The sequence below is a fragment of the Neoarius graeffei genome, chromosome 16 (genome assembly GCF_027579695.1).
Source record: "Neoarius graeffei isolate fNeoGra1 chromosome 16, fNeoGra1.pri, whole genome shotgun sequence".
Lineage (NCBI taxonomy): Eukaryota > Metazoa > Chordata > Actinopteri > Siluriformes > Ariidae > Neoarius > Neoarius graeffei.
The window spans coordinates 24,817,489-24,840,332 of NC_083584.1; the positions used below are offsets into that span (position 1 = coordinate 24,817,489).

Sequence of the window (22,844 nt, forward strand, 5' to 3'; positions counted from 1 at the left end):
TACTGTTGGAGCTGCCATTGTAGAAAATTAATCAGTACATCATTCTGACCAATCACAATCAAAACTTTAATAGAGCTGTTATATCAAAGCAGTTGCAGTTTACATTTATCAAATATATGCTCTCTCTCTCTCTCTCTCTCTCTCTCTCTCCGGCCACTTTATTAGGAGCACCCATCCACCTGCTGTTTTATGCAGTTCTCTAATCAGCCGATCCCTCGACAGCAGCACGATGCATAAAATCATACAGATACAAATCAAGAGCTTCAGTAAATGTTCACGTCAAACATCAGAATGGGAAAAATTGTGATCTCAAAGTGTGACTTTCTTTCACTGTGGCATGGGTATTGGTTTGAGTCAGAAGGACTGGTTTGAGTTTTTCAGAAACCGCTGATCTCCTGGGGTTTTCGCACACAACAGTCTCTAGAGTTTACACAGAATGGTGCAAAAAATATTGAGTGAATGATAGGTCTGTGGGTGAAAACAAACGTCTTGATAAGAGGGGTCAGAGGAAAATGGCCAGATTGGTTCGAGCTGCCAGGGAGGATATAGCAACTCATAGCAACTCTTTACAACCGTAGTGAGCAGAAAAGCATCTCAGCATGCAACAGCAGAAGACCACATTGGGTTCTACTCCTGCAGCCAAGAACAGGAATCTTAGAATCAAGAACAAGTTCCTATTAAAGTGGCCGGTGAGTGTATATATGTGTATATATATATATATATATATGTGTGTGTGTGCGTGTGTGTTTATATATAATATTATATAAGATTGCTCAATTGATAGATTTTATAACTTTAGGTCAGGAACAAAAGTTCCTATCAATGTCCAGACAGGAATCTGTTGTAGCAATCTGGCACTAATTTGTTGGCAGCATGTCTTATTTCAACACTCCATTTAGTGCGATTGAGGTTGGAAATGAACAGGACACATATTATATCATCTGGTCTTTCAAGAGACTGGGACTTGTGACTCCCGCTTAAAGTTTCTACCCTTTATTTGAGCAGAATCTGTATACATACTAAACAGTGCTCCACCTGCTTCACGGAATAGATCAAGTCATCTAATCAGTCTTGGATTCCATCTCAGCCATGTCAGATGATCAGACTAGAACTGCTTGGAAAGCAGTTGAAATATTATCTGTGCTGTTCTAAGCATGTGGCCTGGATAAGATGAGAAAGTGTGGTCAAGCCATAATGCAGCCACGCAGAGCAGGATCTTTTACGTGTTGGCTCGTCAAATTATTACCGGACCTTTTTCTAAGCTCTTCGATTTAGTACTGCTTATTAGGCTCCTGCATCTAGTCCTTGTTAAAAGTTTTGGCAAGGTTTCAGATTCCTTGAGCCCTTCCAGGTGTAGTGTTTCTTTAAGGACTTGTCATCTGCACACATTATATCACATTTAGAAAAACAGAAGCATGTTAGCTTAAGATATGGTAATGCGTGCTTTGGACACATTCGTCACTCTGAGAGTCTGTATTTAATGTAAATTCTTATCAGGCGGTAATCCCCTCGCACATCAACGCCGTGCATGCTCCTAGAGTGTTTAAATTGTTCTGACATTAAATCCTGTTTGTCACATACCTTAAATTTTATGGACAGTCTGTTATTACAGTGCACCCCTTTTTAATTTTGACTCATTTTTTATTATTATTATTATCGCGATATTTATCATCGTTATCTGCCTCTCGGCTTCTCTCTGATAAGATCCACCGGGGTCCCTTTGGGCAAGCTGGAGTGCTGTTTTCTCACGAAAACACTTTCTATCACTAGCTGCATGTCCTGTCCAGTTCCTGAAAGTGAGATGACTTGAACACTGAGATACAGCGCACTGAGTTGGCTGCTTGCTGCAGGTTTGTGGGCCAAACACTGGCACAGGTACCGTACAGCTCTAGATCTGCTGGTTCATATCTGTACGTTCTGTGTACAGAGGAGACCAAATCCTGAGACAGACAGACAGACAGACAGACAGACGCCAGTTCTCCAAGTACATGTGACAGTGCAAGTTGTAACATTCAGGGTGCGATTTGTCAAAAAACCAGAAGGGGGGGATGTTTTTTTTTTAAAATCATGAAACGTCACAAAATTAAGGTAACAATAGGCTAACAGCTCAATAACATCTGATGATATCAAATGAATAACACTAAATGAAAACTAACACTAAACCAGAGATAGTAAATTCATCTTCCTATCTCTCTGACTAAATACACGAACACTAACACAACAAAGTTCGCATTGCTTGTCGCATTGCTGTGATGTTTCTCTCCCTCCGGATTAAATGGACAGTGACTCGAAAATCACTAAAATACATGAATACTAAATGAACAGTTTGCTCTGATGGCGCAGTTCACATTGTGCGCAGCTTTCCGATTTAAACTGTTTTTTTCTCATCCTTATACTTCCTGTTTCATGGACTGTAACGGATTTGCTTATTTAGTAATTTTAATACAGAATTTACTTTGAAATTATAATCAGACACTCCAACCCCCCCCCCCCCCCCAAAAAAAAAAAAAAAAAAATCGGCCGTGAAAAAAGGCGGCATCCGCCAAAAGGCACGCTGTTTGCATCCCTGCGAGAACGCAAAGATATTGTTATTATCTACAATGTACAGTATCTATTTGCTGGGGACGTTCGTGAACATCAAAGCTGCCACTTCGGGTCATTTTGAAAGCGAGTGCAATGTAGACCATAGAAAACTGTGTCACAACATGCCTGTCATATCAACTTTTTTGGGGGTTTGTTTGTTTTATTGATGGGGTTGTCCCCGAGGATTTTTTTTCAGCAGAGATAAAAACCAGAGGGGGGGGATGATCCCCACCATCCCCCCCAGCAAATCGCACCCAGGTAACATTATACATTACTAGAAGTAAATGAAAGGCAGCCTTGCAAACCGATGAGTCAAAATTGAAAGCCATGTATTAACTGCAGTTCCCATGTTAGAGCCAGTGTCATGGGATCTTGGTGTTGCTTTTTGTTGTGGCAATGATTGTGGTCTTTAACAAGTTCCTAAGATGAAAGTTCAATGTTGTGTATCCAAGCCATGGATTTGTGAGATGCAGAGATGGTGAACAGTGATGCTCTTGGTTGTTTAATGAGACGAGCAGCAGTGCTGGACTGATTGTTTGGAAGTTCCTCACTCTCTCACCGTTTCCTGGAGGCAGAGACGAGGCAGGCTGTCCACACTCTATCAGGCTGCCCCAGCTGTTGCTTATCCACATACAGGAAGCAGGTTCCTGGATTACCTCACATCCACTTATTCACTTCCAACCCAGAGTCACAACAGCTCTATCACTAATATGGTACCATTTTAATACAGTTTAATAGTAACAAATAACTAAGCCATTGTTTATCTTTCCACTCTGAGAAAGAAAATAGTTGTGTCTATAATGAAGATACTGTGAAGACATAAATGCATGACTATAAGGCTTTTTTTTTTTAAATTAAGTATAAATGTCTTATTTGTTGTCTTTTTTTTCCCACATAAATTGAACACCAAATTGGGAAATGAACACCAGATGGGATGAGTCATCCTGCTGCTACAAAGTATTGTAGTGTCACTGAAAAGCATCATCTCTAAAGTTGTAATGATCGTTTCTCGGTGGCAGAATAAAGACAGACCTCTGACGTTGACTTGTGAAATTCCATGACATTGAGTTGCTCTGTGAGTGGACAAATACATTTTCGAAGCTGATCTCTGACCATCAAACATGGCCGAAGTGAATACATTTATTGAAAGTCTGACAGTTTGGCTTGAAATACAGCTTGTTCATTTCTGTTTTTCCTCTCTCTCATATTACAGCGTTATTAATCTGGCTTCAGTTACCAATCTGCCACTGAAGGCTTTTCATTAGACCCCTTATATGAAATCTCACAGCAAAATAAGATAGATGTCATGGTAACTGCCAGCAGCATAGTTTTTTCATTAGGCACAGTGTGTGGTGCCCAAACCCCATACCCAATGGATATTTCTGACTCAGATATCATTTATTCTAGACCCAAAACGCAGCATTCTCCGAGCATGAGCAGTCAGGATGAGGGGAAGTCACTGAATCATTAGAAACCCCATGAAGAAATGTTGGGTTCTGACCAAACCAGAATAGTCATTTATGGGCCTTATTTATCAAACTGGATACGAACAAATATATTCGTCAATCATTTACAAGAGCACTTGCACACCAAATGTGGTACTCATGAAAATCCACTTTGTTGAGAAAAATGTTCGTATCCAACAAACCAAGTGTAAGGAGACTCGTTCATGTGAAGCTCGACTGACAGGCTTCAAATCATATGAATTGCAGCGAATTGTGTTTATTATATCCACATTCACTGGATATGAGCAATCACATGCTCTGATTGGCTACTCTACTACTAGGCTATCAGCTCATATACCATGAGTAGAGAAAAACAAAATGGTGGAGCGTGTTGCTGAACCAATCAAGGATGAAATAAAAACTCTACTCGAAAACAAAACCACAAAAAATACAAAAAAAGCAACAAAATATAGAATAAAAAAGAACTTGATGGTAAGAATGTATCTTTTTTATTTTTGAAGAATTATTATTATTACAGCATTTTTCACAAATTGCGACTGTCATTGTGCTGGTTTGTTTACATTCTTCATCTAAATTTAGTTGGATTTTTTTTAGACTGGTTCAAAAACTCGAAGTTGGAAAATTACAGAACTGAAATGTCCAAGGAAGAATTAAATAAATGTCTGAAGCTATTCTATACCTCAGCATGACAACAAGATGGCAATTTCTACAAAAAAATAACACTGAACTCAATTCGTGTAACCATCGATGGGTTTTTAAGAAGTCCGCCTAAGCAGAAATGGGTTTGTCAGACGTTTTTGTATTAAAGTTTTTATTTATCGTATTTGCAAAAAAAAAAATTATTAAAAATGCTCTGTTTCTCAAAATCCAGTGAATGTGGATATAATAAAACAATTATTCCACTCAGTCTCATTGTGCATGGCTTATAGCCAACTCAGAGCTATGTGCCTCGTTGGCTATCAGCTCATGTATGACTCGATTTTGTGGAATAATTGTTAAAATATACAGATTCTATTGTCAAAATTAAATTGATTTATTTATTTCAGTTGCACTCATGGATTTAATGAAAAGTTTGTGGCTTCATATTAATGATTTGAAAGAAAGCAATCCAAAAGAAATTAAAACATTTAAATAAATAAGATTCACCCTTCAATCAGGTCAAATAAAATGGCACCTTCTAAACCAATGAAGAGTTGGTGGTAATTGGCCATGATTAGATTAGATTAGATTAGATTAGATTAGATTAGATTAGATTAGATTAGATTAGATTAGATTAGATTAGAACCCCGATTCCAAAAAAGTTGGGACAAAATAAAAATTGTAAAAAAAAAACGGAATGCAATGATGTGGAAGTTTCAAAATTCCATATTTTATTCAGAATAGAACATAGATGACATATCAAATGTTTAAACTGAGAAAATGTATCATTTAAAGAGAAAAATTAGGTGATTTTAAATTTCATGACAACAACACATCTCAAAAAAGTTGGGACAAGGCCATGTTTACCACTGTGAGACATCCCCTTTTCTCTTTACAACAGTCTGCAAATGTCTGGGGACTGAGGAGACAAGTTGCTCAAGTTTAGGGATAGGAATGTTAACCCATTCTTGTCTATAGTAGGATTCTAGTTGCTCAACCGTCTTAGGTCTTTTTTGTCGTATCTTCCGTTTTATGATGCGCCAAATGTTTTCTATGGGTGAAAGATCTGGACTGCAGGCTGCCCAGTTCAGTACCCGGACCCTTCTTCTACGCAGCCATGATGCTGTAATTGATGCAGTATGTGGTTTGGCATTGTCATGTTGGAAAATGCAAGGTCTTCCCTGAAAGAGACGTCGTCTGGATGGGAGCATATGTTGCTCTAGAACCTGGATATACCTTTCAGCATTGATAGTGTCTTTCCAGATGTGTAAGCTGCCCATGCCACACGCACTAATGCAACCCCATACCATCAGAGATGCAGGCTTGTGAACTGAGCGCTGATAACAACTTGGGTCGTCCTTCTCCTCTTTAGTCCGAATGACACGGCGTCCCTGATTTCCATAAAGAACTTCAAATTTTGAGTCGTCTGACCACAGAACAGTTTTCCACTTTGCCACAGCCCATTTTAAATGAGCCTTGGCCCAGAGAAGACGTCTGCGCTTCTGGATCATGTTTAGATACGGCTTCTTCTTTGAACTATAGAGTTTTAGCTGGCAACAGCAGATGGCACGGTGGATTGTGTTCACAGATAATGTTCTCTGGAAATATTCCTGAGCCCATTTTGTGATCTCCAATACAGAAGCATGCCTGTATGTGATGCAGTGCTGTCTAAGGGCCCGAAGATCATGGGCACCCAGTATGGTTTTCCGGCCTTGACCCTTACGCACAGAGATTCTTCCAGATTCTCTGAGTCTTTTGATGATATTATGCACTGTAGATGATGATTTGTTCAAACTCTTTGCAATTTTACACTGTCAAACTCCTTTCTGATATTGCTCCACTATTTGTCGGCGCAGAATTAGGGGGATTGGTGATCCTCTTCCCATCTTTACTTCTGAGAGCTGCTGCCACTCCAAGATCTCATTTCATCTCATTATCTCTAGCCGCTTTATCCTGTTCTACAGGGTTGCAGGCAAGCTGGAGCCTATCCCAGCTGACTACGGGTGAAAGGCGGGGTACACCCTGGACAAGTCACCAGGTCATCACAACCACTCCAAGATGCTCTTTTTATACCCAGTCATGTTAATGACCTATTTCCAATTGACCTAATGAGTTGCAATTTGGTCCTCCAGCTGTTCCTTTTTTGTACCTTTAACTTTTCCAGCCTCTTATTGCCCCGTCCCAACTTTTTGAGATGTGTTGCTGTCATGAAATTTCAAATGAGCCAATATTTGGCATGAAATTTCAAAATGTCTCACTTTCGATATTTGATATGTTGTCTATGTTCTATTGTGAATACAATATCAGTTTTTGAGATTTGTAAATTATTGCATTCCATTTTTATTTACAATTTGTACTTTGTCCCAACTTTTTTGGAATCGGGGTTGTAGATTAGATAAAACTTTATTGATCCCTTTGGGTGGGTTCCCTCAGGGAAATTAAGATTCCAGCAGCATCATTACAGATAAACAAAGAAAAGAAATAGAGAAAACTTCTAGATAAATTAAAATAAATTAAGTATTTACATATACAAATATATAAAAAGAATTACGGGGGGAAGGAGGGGGAAGAAAAAAAAAGGTGGGGAGAAGGGGGGGCCACGGTAGGAAAGATATTGCAGTTTATATTGCACATTGTCTGGTATTGCTTATTGTTAGGCTCCTGCTCCTTCCCGTCCTCTGTCCTCCTGTTACCCCTCCTCCCCCCCAGAGAGGAGTTGTACAGTCTGATGGCGTGAGGGACAAAGGAGTTTTTGAGTCTGTTCGTCCTGCACTTGCGAAGGAGCATTCTGTCACTGAACAGGCTCCTCTGGTTGCTGATGACGGTGTGCAGAGGGTGACTGGCATCGTTCATGATGTTCAGTAGTTTGTCCATAGACCTCTTCTCTGACACCGTCACCAGAGGGTCCAGCTTCATGCCGACCACAGAGCCGGCCCGCCTGATCAGTTTGTCCAGCCTGGATGTGTCCTTCTTGGATGTGCTGCCCCCCCAGCACACCATGGTGTAAAACAGGACACTGGCAACCACAGACTGATAGAACATCCTCAGGAGTTTCCTGCAGATGTTAAAGGACTGCAGCCTCCTAAGGAAGTATAGCTTGCTCTGTCCCTTCCTGTATAAGTGTTTGGTGTTGCAAGTCCAGTCCAGCTTGCTGTCCAGCCACAGCCTGGGGTACTTGTAGGAATCCACAGCCTCCACCTCGACTCCCTCGATCAGAACTGGTCGTGACCTTGGTCTGGACCTCCCAAAGTCAATGACCAGCTCCTTGATCTTCGAGGTGTTGAGCTGCAGATGGTTTCTGTTGCGCCACACAGCAAAGTCCCTCACCAGGCTCCTATACTCCTCCTCTCTGTCGTCACTGATACACCCAACGATTGCTGTGTCATCGGCAAACTTCTGGATGTGACACAGCTCTGAGTTGTAGCAGAAGTCCGTGGTGGACAGGGTGAAGAGAAGAGGGGCCAGCACCATGCCCTGGGGTGCTCCGGTGCTGCTAATCACAGTGTCAGATGCGATGTCCTTCAGCCTGACATACTGCGGCCTGTCAGTGAGGTAGCTGGAGATCCAGGTGACCAGGCAGGGGTCCACTCGCATCCTGTTCAGTTTGTCCTGAAGCAATAGAGGCTGGATGGTGTTGAAGGCACTCGAGAAGTCCAAGAAGAGGATCCTCACTGTGCCATTTCCCTTATCCAGATGTGAGTGGGCTCGGTGTAGCAGGTAGAGGATGGCGTCTTCCACACCGACACCTGCCCAGTACGCAAACTGCAGACAATCCTGGGCAAGTTGTACCTGGGGTCTGAGGAGGCTGAGGAAGAGCCGCTCCAACGTCTTCATCAGATGTGAAGTGAGTGCCGCCGGTCGGAAGTCGTTCAGCTCGCTGGGCCGATTCTTTTTGGGAACTGGAACGATACATGATGTCTTCCAGAGGGTTGGCACTCTCCCCAGCTGCAGGCTAAGGTTGAAGATGCGTTGGAGTGGTTCACCCAGTTCAGCAGCACAGGTCTTCAGTAGTCGGCGACACACCTTGTCCGGGCCTGCTGCTTTCCTGGGGTGAAGCTTCCTCAGTTGACCTCTGACCTGGTCTGCAGTAATGCATGGAGGAGTCTGTGTTGAGATGGGGGAAGAGGGGGAGGAGGGAGCTGCTGTGATGACTGGGGGGAGGTGTGTTGAGGGAAGAAGGAGAGATGGCTGCAGTGAGGGAGAGGGTGGGGGGGACGTGGGCTGGTTGAACCGATTGAAAAAGTCATTCAACTCATTCGCCCTCTCCACTGTCCCCTCAACGACTCTGGTCTTTGTATTATGGCCTGTGGCCTTTGTATCATGTGTATTGTGGTAATCAATAATCCATGATGGCTGAGCTGCATTACTGGAATATTTAGGGTTTGCCTCACTTAGGACACACTCGTTCACTATTTATTTGTCAATTTGCAGTTGTTACCTCTTTGCCTTTTATAAAGTTTTGTGGGCTTCACTAAATATAAATCAGCTGTGTCATGAAGGCAGTTTCACACTGTTAGAAATAGGTGTACAGTAAGAGTCCATTTCTGTCCCTCAAGGTATGATCTACACCAATGTACCCCCTATGGCTCATGATTAGACCTCAAGGTAACTATGTGTACCTTTTTAGGGTCAAAAAGGTACATCCAGTGGAGCATCAACAACCCTTTTTCTGAGCTCCTCAGAAATCTGATACACTTCCACAAACATGTGTTGTGAAGATCAGACTTTGATAGATCCCTGTTCTTTAAATAAAACAGGGTGCCCACTCACACCTGATTGTCATCCCACTGATTGAAAACACCTGACTCTAATTTCGCCTTCAAATGAACTGCTAATCCTAGAGGTTCACATACTTTTGCCACTCACGTATATGTAATATTGGATCATTTTCCTCAATAAATAAATGACCGAGTATAATATTTTTGTCTGATTTGTTTAACTGGGTTCTCTTTATCTACTTTAAGGACTTGTGTGAAAATCTGATGATGTTTTAGGTCATATTTATGCAGAAATATAGAAAATTCTAAAGGGTTCACAAACTTTCAAACACCACTATATATGGTCCCAAGGAGTATATAAAGGGTACAAATAAGTATCTTAGTGGGTAATGCCTCCGTGACAAATCACTGTACCCCTAAAGGTACAATAATGAATTTTATTTTCTGGGAGTATACAAGTGATTTAGATTTATCAATTCACACCAATGAGTACAACAAAAATCAGCATTACCAAAACTTTTTTTTTTATATGCCAATTTGGATTGGCATATAAAATATTTGCACGTAACATTACTAAAAGATCGAGACCAAATGTCTAGCTTGATTAAGCAACAATATAATGTATGGTTTTGTTAAACTAGCCAGTGGGGTTCTGTACGTATATTGACACGTTAACTGATACTATTGATTGTGATGAAAAGCTGGAGCAGTGAGCAGACTCAACCGGACTTGCTGTTAGTACTCAGTGGACACACATGGTAGATGTTAAGGGGGGGGGGAATTGTCCTAACGAAGGTCTGCTTTGCAGAAGCATAGAGCCAAAAGCAAAGAGCAGACCCTGATGAGTGCATGCATGAGTAACTCGAGTACAAATGGATTATTTTCACCAAGAGATTTGGATGACCGTCGGATCACAAGCAGCTCCAAGTGAGTTGAAAGCCAGACGTCGTTGTGAGCAGACTGAGCTTCACTGATTCTAATGCTCAGTGGACACACGTGGCAGAGGTTTAATGGATATTGAACCTGTGCACAGGCCTAGACGTCTAAATCACTGGTAGAATTTCAGAATAATTAGCAATAATAGAATAATGCACGTTTTGTCATTATTATAGAATGAAAATATGTTGTATGTGCCTGTAGAGATTAATTTGTCATTGCTTCCCCGCTGATGCTTCATGAATAGTTAGAATAGTGTGATCTAAACGCATTATTATAAACTTCCGTGACCAGTATCACATCTGCTTTACTTCGATTCAAGCATCTACACCTGCAGGCCATTCATCCATTACTAATATCTAAGTGATGACTTTGGAGACCTGCAGGTTGTAATAAATTCTCTGAATGAAAGTTTAGTGCACAGTGACACCCAGACAGGTATTTCTTTCTGAACACCTCCTGTGTTTTAACAGATGGGAGCATTTTGAGTGATCCGAGTATTGATTCCGCTCCCATGAACGTTCTCAGGGTTTGCCAGAATTTGTCACGAGGACATATCCTTGCAAATGACTCCTAACTGTCAAAGGCATCTAATTGTTTCAGCATGGTGTGGTGTTTCAAAGATGAACATGTGCGATTCGCTCCCCATAATTCAGCCATCACGCTAATACTTTTCCTGCACGAATATTAGTAACAGCCGATTAAATCCAGTAGCTCGTAGACGGAGAGCAAAAGAAATGTGAGGTTTTAATATTTATGACTCCGTCGCCATGAGAAAACTCCTCCTCTTGATACTCTGAAAGGAGTTTTGATTTACAGATCTGTGGTAACACACAGCTTTTTCTTACTCATGATTAATGAGGTTTTTTAGTTATCTTAATACAGTGCTTAAGGTTCTGTTTGGTTTATGTTCATCCTGATGCCAATTTCTGATATTTAGCTCTAATTCTTGATTTAAACGTAAACACTTTTTTTTTTTTTGCTGGGCCTTCCTGGAGTTCTGTAGTCGTACACACCCTGTCCGTTTGCAAGTGGATGAGAAGTTTGCGTTAGGATGCACTGAGTTGTTGGTCAGGCTTCGGTCAGGTAGGGCGTCTCCTTAACACCACATCAGGAGATGAAAGGAAGCCTGGGCTCTATTGTTTCATGGGGAATGTCAGCAATCTGGACTGCCTCTTGGTCCCCAAGGCTGCTTTGTGGTGGGAGCGCCAAGGCCACGGGTCATTCGGAGGGAATTCCTCAGCAGGCTTCCCGATTTTGGCTGGGAGGAAACCCACAGCTTCCAGCTCACGTGGCTCCCCACTCTCTCTCTCTCTCTCTCTCTCTCTCACACACACACACACACACACACACACTTTTTTTCCCTGGCTCTGGTTTTCTTTTTCTTCACTTTGTGCAAAACAACACATTTCCTGCAGTATTTTTTATTTAAGAAAAAAAAGATGTTTGTTTTTAATTTTTTTTAACTGCATTTACTGAACAAGTAAAATTTGGCAATGTTATTTGTTTGGTTGTTTGATTTGTCCCTAAGTGGAGATTCTGAAAGGTTTTAAATAGAACCCCTTTCAAAAGATGGAACTATTAAGCACAAAATGAAGCCTTATGAGGAGTGTAGCATTACATTACAAGCATTTAGGTGTCTTGCTCAAGGCCACTTCAGCCAGTCCTGCTGGTCCAGGGAATCAAACTAGCAACCTTTTGCTCCCAAAGCTGCATCTCTATCCATTAGGCCATGGCTTCCCCATGAGGAATTATTACAAGGTGTTTGCTACATTGATAGAACAGGTTAAATTTAGCATCTAGCCCTGGCCTCATGGTCAGTGATGCAGCTTTGGGACCAAAAGGTCGCCAGTTCAATTCCCTGGACCAGCAGGAATTGTCGAAGTGCCCTTGAGCAAGGCACCAACTGCTCCCCAGGTTGCTCTGGGTATGTTGTATGTCACTCTGGATGAGCGTGTCTGCTAAATGCCATGTAATGTAATCTATTGTGGTTCATTGGTTTATCTCTGTATCGAACCCCTTTCGAAAGATGGCACCATTCACCACAGAATGCAGCCATTTCCCAAAGGTTCCAAATCAAACCCTGGCATAAAGCAAGTACTTGGACATGGCTACATTTGGCACCATAAATGGGTTTTCTGTTGCTTCTCTGGGGAACCCTCTTAAGACTTTATGTCGAATGCTTTAATAGACAGGTTCCTTTTCATAAAAAGTTCCCAGTAGAACCCATTTAGAACGATAAAATCATTTGACCCCAAATGTAGTGCAATACATTACATTAGTGCAAAAAGTACACTTTAAATCCATACAGGCTTTGCTTAATCACTACACAAGTATTTCCCTTTTTCCAAAAGATTCCAGTTATAATCCTTTGAACAACCCTTGATGAACATTTTCCCCTATAAGTTTTCGGAATGTCTTAAAACCCCATTTTTATTTGCTAGATTTATTTCCAAATGTATTTAGTATATTGCAGAAGGGTTGTAACACTTCACATCAAGCTACAATTCTTCTCGTTGTAAATGAGAAAAGAAAGCACCAGATGTGTGAGACGTCTTCAGGTGTTTATGTGCAATCTGTGGAATGTAGCTGCTGCTGCTGAACTTTCTCTCCGTCTATAACCGAAAAGGAATGTGTTGTTTTAAAACAGTTGTGCGAGCTGATACGGTGTTTTAAAGATGGAGATTTAGTTCAGCTGTCTATCATCCCATTTAACACTGATAGAAAAGATTAGATAAAATAAAACCATGTCACAGAATGCTTCCTCTGGGAATGCTGTCAGATAATATGTCTGCTGCTGACATGCTAACACACTAACTAAACAAACCAAGCTTATCCGCTTGTCCTTGCTATCGCTCTGACTAGGAAGGCCTGGAGTTGTTTTAAGTTAGAGCCATATACTGTCACTTCCCACATCAGAGCCAAAGAACATAGTTGATAGAGTCAGAAAGAAGCCTCAGCTGTGGGAATGTCGCGAGACACACAGCAGGCAGGAAGGCACTGGACACCAGAGTACTCGGATCCTCTGCTCAGAGGGCATGGCACAGCATCCTCCTTTTCTCCCTTTCTCACACACAGGCTCACTGTACACAAGTCTGGTTTAATATCTACTCACCAGCCACTCTAATAGAAACTTCTTGTTGATTCTAAGATTCCTGTTCTTGGCTAGCAGGAGTGGAACCCAATGTGGTCTTCTGCTGTTGCATGCTGAGATGTTTTTCTGCTCACCATGGTTGTAAAGAGTTGCTATGAGTTACTATAGCCTTCCTGGTAGCTCTAACCAATCTGGTCTTAGTTTGCCAAATGTATTGCTCCACAAAGATCATCGTTAAACGGTAGCGTGAGCAGCACAATGAATGCTTTCTCTCCTAGTTAAGATGCTCTTAGTGTTGAGAAGCTTTTGGGAAACCCACCGCTAGCCATTTTCCTCTGACCTCTCTTATCAACGTCAGATTCCCACAAAAAACTCAAAGTTTTTTGTTTTTCACACCAATATGTGTAAACTCTAGAGACTATGTGTGAAAACCCCAGGAGATCAGCAGTTTCTGAAACATCATAGGTGCTAAAGAAGGCAACTGGACTTGCTTGAAATTCTTGAAGATGTTTCGCCTCTCATCCAAAAGGCTTCTTCAGTTCTGTCTGACTAGTGGGGAGTTCCAGGTATTTATCCTCAAGTGGACAAAACTCCCATTGGCTTCCTATAAAATTTCGCATCATCTATAAAATCCTACTTTTTTACCTTCAAGGCCATCAACACCCTCGCCCCCCAGTACCTTACTGAGCTCCTCCACACCAACATACTCAGCCGTACTCTCAGGTCCTCCTCCTCCTCCATCCAACTCACCCTCCCACCTGCTCGCTCGTCCACCATGGGGTTGAGAGCCTTCAGCCGCTCGGCCCCCCCGCCTCTGGAACTCCCTGCCACAGGACATACAACACTCTGATTCCATCATCTCCTTCAAATTTCACCTCAAAACCCACCTTTTCCGACTAGCATATTCCCTTTAATTTGGGACTGGAATGACCCTCCCGTTGCACTTTATTTCTGTTTTATTATGTTTTGCACTATTTTGATTACGTTTTTCATTTTATCGATTGCTTTTATTATTGTCTTTGTATGGTGACCTTGAGTGTCCTGAAAGGGGCCTATAAATAAAATGTAATTATTATTATTATTATTATTATTAAAAGCAACCCTAAGGAGAGTCGTTGAGGTCACATGGGTCGTTGATCCTCTCAGCCATCCTTGCCCCTTTTCCACCAAAGCAGTTCCAGGGCTGGTTCGGGGCCAGTGCTTAGTTTGGAACCGGGTTTTCTGTTTCCACTGACAAAGAACTGGCTCTGGGGCCAGAAAAACCGGTTCCAGGCTAGCACCAACTCTCTGCTGGGCCAGAGGAAAGAACCACTTACATCAGCGGGGGGGGGAGCGGCGTTGTTAAGACCAACAACAATAACAAGACCGCGAAAGATCGCCATTTTTAAGCGACGAGAAGCAGCAGCTGTACAAACGCGAAGTCATCCATTATTATTATTATTGTTGCTGTTGCTGCTTCTTCCGCGTTGTTTTTGCTTCAATATTCGCGCCAAGGTTTATGCAAACACAGCGACGTAATGACGTGGCTTCCCTTAGCACCGCGAGCTATGGAAAAGCAAACTGGTTCTCAGCTGGCTCGCAAGTTGAACGGGTTGTGAACCAGCACCAGCCCCAAACCAGCCCTGGAACTGATTTGGTGGAAAAGGGGTACCTGTGGTTTATTAGTATCACTGGGGGCCAGATGTGAACGGTGTTAGCAGCCTCGAGAATCGTTAGGGTGATCTGTGGGTCGTTGGCTCTCTCTGCCATCATGTGAGTCATTGAAGTCAGCGGAGTCTTGGTGTGGATGTGTATTCAGTTTTCTGGGAAGTGTACCAAGGACTGCATTGTAGGTGGCTGATAAGTTCTGAAACACTCAAATCTGGCTCAAATCAACACCCATGCCACAGTGAAAGAAAGTCACACTTTGAGATCGCAGTTTTTCCCATTCTGATGTTTGAAGTAAACATGCACTGAAGCTCTTGATTTGTAGCTGTGTGATTTGATGCATTGTGCTGCTGTTAAGGGATCGGCTGATTAGAGAACTGCATAAAACCCCAGGTGGATGAGTGTTCCTTATAAAGTGGCCAGTGAGTGTATGCACAACTATACTAAAGTAACACCAATTTTCCTGTTCTTTTACAGTCAATGAGATCATAAGGAATGACCTGTCCAGCATCTCTGTTCATACCCACGCATAGCGACAACGGGATGTGAATCAGACAGAAGAAATGGACATTTTGAAGCTGAACAAAAACATGCCTTCACACAGCCTGATTACACCATCATGGGTGCTGCAGAGTCGACTGTAAAGCTCACAATTGTAACGCAGTCAGATCGAAGATGCTGACTGAAAAAGCACCACAGACAGTGTATGGAATAACAATATACACTACTACCAAAACAGTGTGTATGAACGGATCCCCCCACCCCGACCCCGACGTTTCCTCTTGTGCACTCGTGTAGCTCTTTAAATTATTACCCAAGTGCAATTTGTTTCCCCATGATTATTTTAATGTCAAAATGTTTAAATGTATGCATATATACCAATACGCCTTAAAATCAACGGTCATGTTATTATAATTAGACAAATGTCTAATATGGTAATAATGTCTGAACAGCCATTCCTTTGCTTACATTGGGATTTTATCCAGCTGTAATGATGTAACTGGAATTATGTTGGGTTTTTTTTAAATATACATTGCAAGAGAATCGTATTTATTGTCTCTACCTAAGCTGGAATGAATTGTACACAGGAAAATAAGTAGCTTATATTGTGGTAGTTAAAATTATAAATGGAATGAACAGTACAGCCTTACACTTCAAAAATCTCTACACCAAAGTTTTTTTTTTTTTTTATTCAGGTTAGGCCGTGATCTTTTTCCGAACTGCCTCTGCACTACCTGTATATTCTCTGTGCCTGTATGAGCATTTTGTGCCTTATGCGCATCGATGTGATCGCAGATTTCCTTTCTGCTTTGTTGCATGTTGTCAATTTTTGTCTGAGAAATTTTATATTCGTTTTATCTAGCTGATGACAGGAAAATGCTTTTTTTGCCACAATTATTTTTGTTTTTGTTTGTTTTCTGAAACTCAATATTGTGATAGTATTGATGCCATCGTTTTGTAGGTTATTAGCTAATGTATGCACTTTACTTTGTACTTCTCCTTAATGACATTTTGAGGGAAAATTACAACATATGAATTTTGTATTTTTTTTTTTCTCCTGACGAAAAGTGAATTCATGAAAGCAACACACCAGGATACTATTTTTCCTTGCCAGCATATTGTATCCCAATTTACAATTATTAGTACTTTTTTTTTGCATTAGCAAAATATGCACAATAAATGCATTTAACAAAGATCTTATGAAGTGTAGAAGGGCATCATTTCTTTAAAATACATTTCGGTGTCAGAGGTCTTTCACAAAACGTACCAACATTTACTTTTTTTGCGCCTTAAAAATAAACTAATAGATCTATGATCTATTATGTAATCACTTTATCTAAATGGCATTAATCAAATAACCTTATTGTGCATCACACATATTACAAATACTGTACCTCTGCTGTGTTATGGGGTGAGTTACAGATTCAGTTTGTCTGTTTTCAGGATTTTCAGGATCAAAATCTTGAAAATGTCCTAACTGGAACTTGTGCATTACACTAAATGAGGAATAAAACATGTGGGGATGTGCTGCTCTAAGAAAATAATCAATGCTGGGGTGTGATGTGGTCACAAAGCAGAGTTACTGTTACCACACTGAAGTTTAATACATTTTCTATGGAGAGGAAAGTGTTTTATTCCCCTCCTACCATGGCAATTTGCTGCTATTATCATCATCATCATTCATCCATTATCTGTAGCTGCTTTATCCTGTCCTACAGGGTCGCAGGCAAGCTGGAGCCTATCCCAGCTGACTACGGGCGAAAGGCGGGGTACACCCTGGACAAGTCGCCAGGTCATCACAGGGCCGACACAGAGACAAACAACCATTCGCACTCACATTCACACCTACGCTCAATTTAGAGTCACCAGTTAACCTAACCTGCATGTCTTTGGACTGTGGGGGAAACCGGAGCACCCGGAGGAAACCCACGCGGACACGGGGAGAACATGCAAACTCCGCACAGAAAGGCCCTCGCCGAATCCAGGACCTTCTTGCTGTGAGGCAACAGCGCTAACCACTACACCACCGTGCCGCATATTATAATAATAATAATAATTACAGAATGTCACACTTTTTTTTTCCATAGTTTTTAGTTGTATTTGATGTGGCACACCCATAAAACAAATTAGATACTGTTATCATATACGTTAAAGCAGCCTCTCTGAATTTACTCTCTTGCAGTTAATATGGCAATAAATAAATAAATAAATGGAGTTGGCCTGGTGGTGTAGTGGTTAGCACTGTCACCTCACAGCAAGAAGGTCCTGGGTTCGACGAGGGCCTTTCTATGTAGAGTTGGCATGTTCTCCCGGTGTCTGCGTGGGTTTCCTCCGGGTGCTCCAGTTTCCCCCACAGTCCAAGGATATGCAGGTTAGGCTAATTGGTGGCTATAAAGTGACCGTAGGTGTGAATGTGAATGGTTGGTTGTCTCTATGTGTCAGCCCTGTGATGATCTGGCGACTTGTCCAGGGTGTACCCTGCCTCTCACCCATAGTCAGCTGGGATAGGCTCCAGCTTGCTTGCGACCTTCTACAGGATAAGCAGCTACAGATAACGGATGCAGCTTATTTTTGTAGAGAAACCACAAATCCATCCACCCTGAAGACTTTCCCATCTCAGAAACTGTAAAGATTCAGTTTAACTCTGACTGTTGCAAAGTGCTGGCACTGGAGACTCCTTTAAGAAAACTTGACCATATCAATAATAATAATAATAATAATAATAATAATAATAATAATAATAGGGGCGGCACGGTGGTGTAGTGGTTAGCGCTGTCGCCTCACAGCAAGAAGGTCCGGGTTCGAGCCCCGTGGCCGGCGAGGGCCTTTCTGTGTGGAGTTTGCATGTTCTCCCCGTGTCCGCGTGGGTTTCCTCCGGGTGCTCCGGTTTCCCCCACAGTCCAAAGACATGCAGGTTAGGTTAACTGGTGACTCTAAATTGACCGTAGGTGTGAATGTGAGTGTGAATGGTTGTCTGTGTCTATGTGTCAGCCCTGTGATGATCTGGCGACTTGTCCAGGGTGTACCCCGCCTCTCACCCATAGTCAGCTGGGATAGGCTCCAGCTTGCTTGCGACCTTCTACAGGATAAGCAGCTACAGATAACGGATGCAGCTTATTTTTGTAGAGAAACCACAAATCCATCCACCCTGAAGACTTTCCCATCTCAGAAACTGTAAAGATTCAGTTTAACTCTGACTGTTGCAAAGTGCTGGCACTGGAGACTCCTTTAAGAAAACTTGACCATATCAATAATAATAATAATAATAATAGGGGCGGCACGGTGGTGTAGTGGTTAGCGCTGTCGCCTCACAGCAAGAAGGTCCGGGTTCGAGCCCCGTGGCCGGCGAGGGCCTTTCTGTGTGGAGTTTGCATGTTCTCCCCGTGTCCGCGTGGGTTTCCTCCGGGTGCTCCGGTTTCCCCCACAGTCCAAAGACATGCAGGTTAGGTTAACTGGTGACTCTAAATTGACCGTAGGTGTGAGTGTGAATGGTTATCTGTGTCTATGTGTCAGCCCTGTGATGACCTGGCGACTTGTCCAGGGTGTACCCCGCCTTTCGCCCGTAGTCAGATGGGATAGGCTCCAGCTTGCCTGCGACCCTGTAGAACAGGATAAAGCGGCTAGAGATAATGAGATGAGATGAGACCATATCAACAATTACATTTTTTTTTAAATAAAGTGTTTATTTTGAGTGCCATATCTTCTTCTTCTTCTTTAGTGTTCTGCCTGATGGCAGGTCCACTCTGACAGTTTCAGCCATCAAAGTTTTTAAGGAAGAATTACAGTATTGGTTTCTCATTGCTTTCTACTGGATTATTATAGAGGTTTTCTCCTCTCAACCATTCACACCTATGGGCAGTTTAGAGTAGCCAGTTAACCTAACCGCATGTCTTTGGACTGTGGAGGAAACCCACACAGACACAAGGAGAATGTCCAAATTCCACACCGAAAGGCCCCCATCGGCTGCTGAGCTCGAACCCAGAACCTTCTTGCTGTGAGATGACAGCGTTAACCACTCCACCACCCTGCCACCCCTTCTGCCATATCGGTCCCTGTGAAAGTTCTTACAATAAAAATGAAAGAGAATTCAAATGAACCTGTTATTTGCATTACAGCTGGAAGTTTTGTCCACACTGTAGTTATGGAAAATTAACCAACACCCACTGACCAATCAGATTTGAGAATTCAAAAGCACTGTGGAATAAACCGTTAATACTAATATTCGTCATGTTGCTCAATGTCTATTTAAAACAGACAAAAACTTTCAGGGTTCATTCAATACATTTGTTTAAAAAAAAATAACCCAACATTAATAAAGTTGAAAAAATGAATTGAGATAATAGAAAAAATATCAATCTCCTACTTACTGTCTTTCCTCTTACTTGAGTTGATCTACACCTGAAAGGTAAGCATTGCTTATGTTTTACTGTTCAGTTGCATGTTCTTACATTTATAAACTAGGTTGATGCATCAGTTATTCATTTTAATAATAATATTCTCTCCAAATGTCCTCTATTCACGTCCTTTTAGCTTCCTGCACCACCATTCACTCGCTCCTCTATTATCCACCCCATTAACAGCCATTATAATATGAATATAAAATATAAAATTGCATAAAACACAGTGCAATTAGACTGTGTCAAACAAATGGAGAACTGAAATGTCGAAAAAGATCTAAGAGTTCACATTAACTCTTTGGGTTCTGTTTGGAAGTTTAAACTTCAGTGTGCAAAATAAAACTTCTTTCCAGGAGGCTCTGTACACTGTGCTGACTCATGAGTGAATTTTCTCATACATACAGGTGCTTGTGTAAACAGAAGAAGAAGGAACCTTTGTCACATGCACACTAAAATTCATCCTCTGCATTTAACCCATCTGAAGCAGTGAACACACATGCACACACACCCAGAGCAGTGGGCAGCCACACCAGAGCGCCCGGGGAGCAGTCAGGGGTCAGGTACCTTGCTCAAGGGCACCTCAGCCCAAGGCCGCCCCACGCCAACCTAACTGCATGTCTTTGGACGGTGGGGGAAACCGGAGCACCCAGAGGAAACCCACACAGACACGGGGAGAACATGCAAACTCCACACAGAAAGGACCTCGCCGGCCGCTGGGTTTGAACCCGGAACCTTCTTGCTGTGAGGCGACCGTGCTAACCACTACGCCCAGGCACAAATACCAACACAAACAAATGAAAGAAGAAAGAAAGCACAACTTTATTCATCACACACTTGTGAAATTTCCTCTCTGCATTTAACCCATCTGAAGCAGTGAACACACACATGCGCACACACATACCCAGAGCAGTGGGCAGCCACGCTAACAGCACCCAGGGAGCAGTTGGGAGTTAGGTGCCTCGCTCAAGGGCACCTCAGCCCAAGGCCACCTCATATGCAGATGCAAGACACAATAACTATAGCAACAAACATGGTAGGGGGAAATCCAGCTCCCATTTTTATGAGAATGTGCCACAGATCCTTATCACTCAGTACTATCGCATGTACAACTAATTCAGCTGCATTATTTTGGAGTGGGGAGAAATGTCTGGTCCCCAAAGAACCAGGAAGGAAAGATCAAGAGAAGTGCAGCATCAAAGAACAGCTGTTGAGCTCAGGCCGTATGCCAAGACCCCTGTGACACCTGCCAGGACAGCAGGCATATTTTCCATGGGCATGAATCCCCAATGACACAGCCATGGTGACAGAACCAGCCCCGAGTGTGTTATCATCAGAGACGTGCCCCAGAAATAACACTGCTATTAGTAGTTTGCGTCAGGATCATCAGGAAGGTCTTGTGTTCTGTATAATTTTAGGTTGGATATTATTATTATTATTATTATTATTATTATTATTATTATAGTAAAAAAAAAAAAAATCCAATGAAATCCAGGGTGTATATAAAGTAGATATTGATCAGTGCATACAAATGTACAGGTCATTTAGAGAGAATTCATTTGGGTACAGCTTTGATTTTTTAATAATAAACGTACAGCATTTGACAATTTTTGTTACATTTGATGAAAAACTATGAATCTGTTGCTATGAATTAAACACTTTATAATTGTGTGCATTTATACACTACTGAGGACCAGATGTCCCCACAAGGATAGTAAAATCTGACAGTTTTGACCTTGTGGGGACATTTGGATGGTCCCCATAGGGAAACTGTGGCTGCGTTTTTTTTTTAAACAAACAACTAATAATAATAATAATAATAAAGAGCCAAATAGTTTCCTTTACGGGTGGCACGGTGGTGTAGTGGTTAGCGCTGTCGCCTCACAGCAAGAAGGTCCTGGGTTCGAGCCCCGGGGCCGGCGAGGGCCTTTCTGTGTGGAGTTTGCATGTTCTCCCCGTGTCTGCGTGGGTTTCCTCCGGGTGCTCCAGTTTCCCCCACAGTCCAAAGACATGCAGGTTAGGTTAACTGGTGACTCTAAATTGACCGTAGGTGTGAATGTGAGTGTGAATGGTTGTCTGTGTGTCAGCCCTGTGATGACCTGGCGACTTGTCCAGGGTGTACCCCGCCTTTCGCCCATAGTCAGCTGGGATAGGCTCCAGCTTGCCTGCGACCCTGTAGAAGGATAAAGCGGCTAGAGATAATGAGATGAGATGAGTTTCCTTTACATTATTAAGGTTAGGTTTCGGTGCAGGCACAACATTAACTAACTGCAATAATAATGTCGTCAATGGAAGGTCCTCAAAGGGATAGTGAAACAAACGTGTGTGTGTGTAAAGGCTGATGAAATCAAATGATCATATTCCAGAGTTGAATCACCTGTTCACATTTTGTCCTTAAATATCTTTTGAAACACCAAAGAAATCCAAATGGTCACTCGAAAGGGAATTTAAAATATAGAGACATTGCCACCAAGTGGTTATTTCTCACACTGAATCATCTCAGAGCAGAAGTTGCATTCTCGTCCTTGAGCACTTTCTTTCATTTGGTTGTATTGTTTTTAATTTCAGTTATGAAAAAAAAGAAATTAAGATATTATCCGGAAGAGATGCGTGTGTTCTTTCTATTGTGCTTTTCCTGTAGTGCAAGAAAAGACAGAACTAGAAACAAAAATATCAACTCTTTACTATATATGAATGTTATTAATACGGCAGATTTCAGAAAATGTACTAAATATTCATTAAATAATTAAAATGTGTTGCTATATTACATATTTCAAAAGTAAATGTTACAAAGCATACAGTATATTACAAAAATATTCATTTTAATTTCTTTTCTAATTTTAAAGAGCATCTATACTGTATTTAT

At 41.9% G+C, this 22,844-nt stretch overlaps 1 protein-coding gene across 2 annotated transcripts in view; it reads left to right on the plus strand.

The window, feature by feature from the left end:
• Nucleotides 1-16,524, plus strand: part of nfatc1 (nuclear factor of activated T cells 1) — an 84,585-nt gene extending 68,061 nt beyond the window's left edge. For both annotated transcript variants that reach the window (XM_060942020.1, XM_060942021.1), the window contains exon 10: nt 15,561-16,524. In XM_060942020.1, the coding sequence (XP_060798003.1) occupies nt 15,561-15,616 (56 nt within the window). In that variant the 3' untranslated portion in view covers nt 15,617-16,524. The remainder of the gene's footprint in view (nt 1-15,560) is intronic.
• Nucleotides 16,525-22,844: the final 6,320 nt, after the last annotated feature.